Genomic DNA, 7,783 nt, shown 5'->3' with positions numbered 1-7,783 from the left:
ATTGCTGTTAGGGGTGCTTTGTTAAGTCAACAAAAACATCGCACTAGTTTTTTGAAATTTAAAATATTACTTAAGTAATTTTTTATTAATTTAATATAATTAAAAAGGAAAAATTAGAACAAAGTGAACGACTCATCTATTTCTATGGAGTAACAAAACAAAACCCTCATTTGATTGATTTTTTTTTTTTTTTGGCAAAGCAAATTAAGCAGAGTAGAATTCCCTTTCTTGAAATCCCCCTTGAAGCTAAAATCTTTTTTCTTTTTTTTTTAAATTTACTAAAGTGCAAACTGCACTCTTAAAATTTTAGATTCTTTAAATTTTACCTGAAATTTTAGAATTTAGATTTACTACTTAAAGTTATATTCTATTTCCATTAATAGTCTCTTCGCTCATTTTTTCTATTAATGCCACATAAACTTATCACATGTGTTTAGTTTGTCAAATAAAATGATAGCACATAATTTTTGTAGTCTAAAAAAAGTTAAATAATTAAACAAGCACATCATTTTATTAGACGAACTAATTGTTGATGCAAACGAAATATAACTTTAGAAGGTAAAATTTAAATTTTGAAACTTTGAAGTATAAAATTTAGATACTCCTAATTTTAACAATGTATTTTATACTTTAACCTTGTAGTTTATAATTTAACCTTTTGATTTTTCAGTTTTCACAAACCCCATCTCCGAGAACGTGATATCCCCAAAATTTTCATAGATCGCCCTGTTAGCCAAAACTTAGAATTGGGTGTTCTAGAAAGCAGTGGGAAACAATTTTATGTCAATAGACAGATCATGATCTCTAAAGGGACAACATGCCAAATCCACGTGGGTCTGAGAAAATAGATTAGTATTCGTAGTCGGAAAGAAAGACATTGTCCTTACACTTGCCCGTTGCAGATCAGACTCACCGTTTCTCTTGAAGTTAAAATGGAGTATAAAATTGCACTATGTTCCTAAAAACTCACATTATATTGAAGAAGATTATCTCTAATGTTTTTATCGGATAAATGTCTCTAGACATCGGAAACATTATTTAAGCAATACAGAAAGATTGATACTTGGTATCGGTCCATATATAATTCTCCCAGTATTTCTTGAGATTTTGTATGCCCTTCTGAATAAGGTTCAAGTTTGAGAAAATTTTGCCAAAAGCCTTGTAATTAGATTGGCACTTCCCCATGCACTTAGGGGTCTAGGGAAAAAATAGTTTGAGCTGCGGAGTTAACAGATTGTTGTAATTATTTCTAAAAAAGTTTAAGAAAATTTTGGGAATCTCACATTCTCAGGGTTTGCCAATAAAATAAATTGGGGGTTTCAGCTTTGCAAAAAACAAAAAAAAATTGAGGGTTGTGTTTTGTTACTCCAAATAAATAGATGATGTTGTTCACTCTGTTTTGATTTTTTTTTCTTTTTCTTTTTAATTTCGTTAAATTAATAAAATATTACTTAAATAATATTTTTATTCTCAAGACACTAATATAATTTTTTTTTTAACTCTTCTCCAGTTCTTCTAATATATAAATTTGCAATTACTTTTTCTGCACACGTCCCTTCTATTCAATTCCATGTTTTGCCCACAAAAAACTTGTTACTCTCTTTTTCTCTTCTACTTTTTTGTTTTTTTTTTTGTTTACTTGAACTATAGAAAGAAAGATACACTAGAGAAATAGAAAAAAGATCTAAAAATGTTATACTCAATTAATATAAATGGGTGATATTTATTTGCAATCTAGAAAGAGTTGGGGGGGTGGGGGGGAGATAGTACAAAAGAGAAAATTGTTTAGTGGTAAAATAACTTTTTGATTAGGTTGGTCTACTTTTTTTTTTTTTTGTTAAGGACGTGCTAATTCTAATATTTTATATTTAGTAAAAATTGAATAACAAGTTATAATACTATAAACTTACTCAATTTCACAAGACTTTAAAGTAGATTGTAAGTGATGAACAAAAAAAGTGATGCATCTATTAAAAAAATGGTGGGATGAAAGTTTCCACCACTGGTATTCAACCATTTTTGCATATTTTAAAATCAAGTATATTAAGGTTTTTTTTTTTTTTTTTTTTGAGAAACAAGTATATTAAGTATTAACTTCAATATAATACCGTAATAAAAAATTTGAGTGTATCTTTAGATTTATTTATGCATTAATTAAGTTTTTTTTATAAGAATTATGCAACAATTATGGGTTAACCTTGTTGTACTACACCAAATTATATAATCATTAACGTGCATCACGTGGTTATGCGAGTAGTACATATAACACATGTTGCCAAGCTTTTGCATTCTGCTTTCCACCATTAGCAGTTGCAAAATAACTGTGTATTCTTTAGCCAACGAGAGAGAGAGAGAGAGAGAGAGAGATCTATAATATATTAAAAATAAATAAATAAAGAAAGGCTATGTCTAATATATTGCCAGCCGTTTTGAAGAAGCTATGGAACGCATGGAATATCAGGGTGGTGATTCTGGTAAGCCTCTCACTCCAGACCATTTTGATACTGCTTGCTCCCTTGAGAAAACGCACGTCTCAAAAATTGGTGATCTTGTTCATCTGGACATCTTACGTGCTGGCTGATTGGGCCGCAACCTTTGCAATTGGACACATCTTTAGCGGTCAAAGCAATTACTCTGGTCCCTTTGATAAGGAAGATTTTCTTGCTTTTGGACACTTGTTCTCCAACGGTAAAAACAAAAGCCATACTTGTATTTGCGTAGATAAGGAAGACACGTTGTCCACCAATACTGACGACCTTATTGCATTTTGGGCTCCCTTCCTTTTGGTACACCTGGGTGGACCAGACATTGTAACTGCATTTGCCCTTGAGGATAATGAGCTCTGGCTTAGGCACTTCATCAGCTTCATAGTCCAACTTGCGGTGACTGTATACGTTTTCTTGCTCACACTTCCTGAAAACAAGCTATTGATCCCAACATTGTTGATGTTTGGGGCAGGAATCATCAAGTATCTTGAGCGAACATTAGCCTTGTTTCTTGCAAGCTTGGGTAGGTTCCGAGATTCCATGCTTAGACAAGCTGATCCGGGGCCCAACTATGCAAAGCTCATGGAGGAATTTTCTTCAAAGAAAAATGCTGGACTACCTACAAGGATAGAAATCACACCAGAGCCAGGTAAAGAAATAAAGCTTGCAGCTAATGTGAAAGAAGAAGGAGATTTAAGCGATGTTGAATTGGTGACATATGCTCACCGCTACTTCCAAATATTCAAGGGACTCATCGTTGACCTTACCTTAAGCTTCCGTGAGCGCTACGAAAGCCGAATTTTTTTCCAGTTGAGAACGGCAGAAGATGCGCTTAAAGTGATAGAGTTAGAACTCACCTTCATCTATGAAGCTTTCTATACCAAGGTGGCGGTGGTGCATAGTGTGGCGGGATACATATTCCGGGTTTTATCCATTCTTTTCGTTTTGGTGGCATTTGGATTCTTCTATTCTTTGGACAAGCATGGTTTCTTGGACATTGATGTCAAGGTCACCTACACTTTGCTATATGGTGCCATATTCCTGGATCTAATTGCTCTCATCATGCTCTTTTTCTCTGATTGGACTATTGCTTCTATGCATACCAATTGGGCCAACTGGCAGTTTGGATAGTGCTATATGAAGCTTGCCGAAAAATTTCTTCTCGTAAAGAGGATAAGGTGGTCTGAATCCGTGTCATGTTTTAATCTGATAGCTTATTGCCTCAAGCAACATCCATGTGCATACAAATGGCCTTTTGTGCGTTGGATCGATAAATACTGTATTAGGTACCTTGTAAATGAATGCTCCTGTGGAGGTCCAATTCCAACAAAGAAACTCCCTAAAAGGCTATGGGAATATATCTTTGAAGATTTGCTAGAGAAATCCAAAGACGCCGCAGATGATGCAGAAACTACCGAGAAGATATATATACTCAGCTAGAGGTGCTTATGCAATCCAAGAAGGCGACTATGATAACATAACAAGGTACTATATCGATAATCGTTTCTATGATGAGAGCCTTCTGTTGTGGCACGTTGCTACCGAACTCTGCTTTCAGAATACCCAAGAAAAAGATGCGGCCAATGTAGAAGGCATTTCTGGTGATGACCGTGGTTTGAGCAAGTTCCTCTCAGATTACATGATGTATCTTTTAGTGAAGGAGCCCAAACTGATGTCCGCAGTGGCTGGAATGTGGATTTAAGATATTGGGATACCTGTGCTGAAACTGTAAATTTCTTTGCCAGAAGGTGTATATATCAAGATCAGAGAAAGGCCTGTCATGCCATCCTTAGCGTGGATACAGAAGTTGGACCTGCTTGGATAAAGGGAGATAGATGCAAATCTGTACTGTTTGATGCATGTATGCTGGCCAAAGAGCTAAACAAAGTGGTGGAGAAGGAGAGATGGAAGATAATCATCAAAGTATGGGTGGAAATGTTGTCATATGCCGCTAGTCATTGCAGACCAGATGCCCATGCACAGCAAGTAAGTAAAGGTGGACAGCTTATTACTTTTGTTTGGTTACTCATGGCTCATTTTGGCCTCGGGGAGCAATTCAAAATCAAAGAGAGTCGTATTAGGACAAGGCTGATTGTGGGTAAGTAGTTGAATTAGTGTTCTATTGGTCTTGTTTATATATTTGTCAGCAATAAAATGGATTGTACTATATTATGTGAAACTCATTCGATCTATTCGTCTGTTGTCATACTGTTTCATCAGTGTTGTATTGGTCTTGTTATTAGAGTTGTATTCTTCTTCGAGCCTTTTTCTTTCTTTGTCCCGAGTTATCTATGAGAAATAAGGCTGATTGTAACATTGTGTGAATCTGATGTATCTAATCTAAGTTCTCGTCCTGCCATTAAAACTTAGGTAGTGCTTTGCTTCACATATTTTTCTTCAATGATTTTCTAGCGACTGCCTTGTCTTATTATCTGATGTTGCTTTTGGGGGAGGAAAAAATTGCAAGTAAACTAAGGAGGCTTGAAATATCACCTTGGCGAAGGATGACAAAAAAGGAAAACGAATGAAATAATAAAACAATAACAATAAAAAAGAGAGCACGTTAAAAGACTCTGGAATTGAACTATAGTGGATCAAGGTTAGTCCCATAAATCTTTCGTCAACTCAATTTTATCATCACACGATTTACACCGTTACAATTTTCCACCCATAATTAATTTCAGCCACTACAGCGGTCCATGTCCTAAACAGCAACACAATTTTCTTAAAAGGGTAAATTACTCTTAGATATCAACTTTAATATATAATTGAATTAGACTCATATAATACCCGATCTTTAAGAAATGACAATTCCCTTTCAAATAATTATCGAAATAATTTACTTTTCTCAAAATAGTTTAAGAATAAATTACATCATTCATTGTATCGTCCTATGGTTTGAAATATTTTTAAATATAAATGATAAAATTTCTAAAAATAAGTAATTAAAACCATGAACTTTCTAAATTATTTCAATTAATTTGTCCCCCCATGCGGGTTTTTTTGTTTTTACTCTCCATGAGTACTTAAAATTCATATATATATATATATATATATATATATATATATATATATATATATATATATATATATATAAGTTGGCCCAAAAAGGAACTTACAAAGTAAGTTTTTTTTTTTAATCCTAAAAGATAAATGCGATAATTCTTTGTGAGTTGTTATTGTTTTTTATTTATTTATTATTGTTTTAATAAAATATCACATTGATATTCATCTGTCGGGTCTTTTAGTAATGCCCTGATAAGTGGCATACTGGCATGTGCACTCTATTTATTATTTATTTTTGTTTAATTTTTTTTAGTTAATTATGACTCTAATTAGGCAAATTAAACATTCAGTATTTTAATTTAAACTGTTCAAAATATAAAATTTAATTTGAAATCACCCATACCATTGGGAGGAAACATATGATTTTCCTAATTTTTAGGGAGTTATAGATGATGAGGTTTCTTGGAGCCCAAGTTGCTTTCATTATTGGTATACTAGTCTCTGAATATGCGCTTACGTGCATGCTTAAAGACTCTTTTATTATTTTATTTTTTATTTTTATAAAGGTTAATAATATGCATCCATTATAATTTGGGATTATTACATTTTTCAAGTACAAAAAAACCGAGGGTGTGATGAGCATTATTTGTTTGCAGGTGAAATAATGTTTTGAGGGGTTATTGTAGGGGGTAAAAGCTATTGAATAAACAATTGGGTTTTGGGCCTAATCGGTTGGTACTAGTTTGTTTTTATTAGGGGGCCTCTAAGCCCACGAGTCAACTTACACTGCAGAGGTCCGAGGAGCCATCCGAGGATTAATGTCTCCTCGGACGGGCTCGGCAAAGGTCCTGGGATTTGTTAAAGGGGTTAGAGACAAGCTCCTAGAAAAACTGGTGGGTAAAAGGGCGATCCAAGCACCCTTTGAGGCAAAGACGTGTGAGAAATATCTGAGGAAAAAGCTGCTACCACCACATTAAAGACGCTGCATCTACCTGCCTGGTTGCATTAATGGAGAAATGACCTCTGAACAGTTGAATTCAGTCTTCTTGCTGTTGTTGGAAGACTTGAAGAAGGTGGCGGATAGGACAAGTATCTAGAAAAAAGATTTGTATGACACTTGGAAAAACCAGTAAAGAAGAAGTATATAAGGAAAGGGGATAGGAAAGAGAGGAGATCGACGCTTTCTATTAAGAAAAAGCAAGAACCAAAAAGTTGTAAACTTTGTCACAGAAAGGAAAGATATATAAAAATCGCCCTCGGCTTACGTCCGAGGAGGTCCTTTCGTCATATTCGTTTATCAATTGCATAGATTGAAGCATTCTAACCTGCTAATCGAGCTTCCAACATCCCGAACTTAGGTTTCAAACTCCTTCTCTACAAATTTTAGTGTATAAGACTCATTGGGCCTGAGCCCAACACTTGTTTTTGGGACCAGGTACAATTGTACATTTACAATTGGCGCCGTCTGTAGGGATCTAGCATTGAAGGAATTGGAACATCATGGCAGGCTTGGGTTCGCATCACGCAAAATCTCAAGGATCGCAGCCCGAAGATCTTTTTGAGCATCTTGAGCGCCAGAGGGATCGAGAGGGAAGGGTTTATAACGTATATCCTGGTGCGAGTCATACGTGCGGTGGAGGCAATGCCACCCATGAGGATGATGCCAAAGCCATGCAGAGGGAGATTAACCACCTCAAGAAAAAGCTGCGCCGTGTCAGACGAAGGCGGACTTCACCCCCATCCAATCTTTCTTCGGGGGAATCCCAGGGAAGCAGTTACAGTTCAAGGTCATGGATGATCTACCGGGTCGCAAGCATAGGAAGCTCCCCTCCAGGGGCTTGGAGAACGACACTATGAGCCGAGCGTTACACCAACTCTCCAAATTGCCCTTCTCACGCAGGATTGAGAATGGAAGGCTCCCTAGACAGTTCACCCAGCCCACCTTCACCATTTATAATGGCCAGACGGACCCGGTGGAGCATGTGAGCCACTTTAATCAAAGAATGGCAGTGCACTCTCATAATGAAACCTTGATGTGCAAAGTCTTTCCTTCTAGCTTGGGACTTGTTGTTATGAGATGGTTCAATGGACTAAAGTCGGGCTCTGTCAGTTCGTTCGGGAAACTTACTAGGGCATTCGCGTCTCAGTTTATTACGTGCAGCAGAGTTCCTCGACTGCTGGACTCATTATTATCTATGGCCTTGAGGGAGGGTGAGACGTTGAAAGCATACTTCGACAGGTATTAGGAGATGTTCAACGAGATAGACGGAGATTTTGACGAGGTGGCGATT

At 36.0% G+C, this 7,783-nt stretch overlaps 1 protein-coding gene and 1 pseudogene across 1 annotated transcript; both read left to right on the top strand.

Annotated features, from left to right (window-relative positions):
• The first annotated feature begins 2,405 nt into the window (after positions 1-2,405).
• Positions 2,406-3,617, top strand: LOC142611997 (uncharacterized). The gene has a single exon (XM_075784134.1). The coding sequence runs from the start codon at positions 2,406-2,408 to the stop codon at positions 3,615-3,617; it is 1,212 nt and encodes a 403-aa protein (XP_075640249.1).
• A 268-nt stretch (positions 3,618-3,885) lies between these two features.
• Positions 3,886-4,592, top strand: LOC142611995 (uncharacterized; annotated as a pseudogene).
• The last annotated feature ends 3,191 nt before the right edge of the window (positions 4,593-7,783 follow it).

This window comes from Castanea sativa, chromosome 10 (assembly GCF_040712315.1).
Source record: "Castanea sativa cultivar Marrone di Chiusa Pesio chromosome 10, ASM4071231v1".
NCBI classification, from domain to species: Eukaryota; Viridiplantae; Streptophyta; class Magnoliopsida; order Fagales; family Fagaceae; genus Castanea; species Castanea sativa.
The sequence above is the reverse complement of the archived record's forward strand: the minus strand, read 5'-3'. Positions and strand labels throughout refer to the sequence as shown.

What these genes read in the sequence shown, in the direction of transcription:
- LOC142611997 (XM_075784134.1), top strand. Translation starts at nt 2,406, where the DNA reads ATGTCTAATATATTGCCAGCCGTTTTGAAGAAGCTATGGAACGCATGG.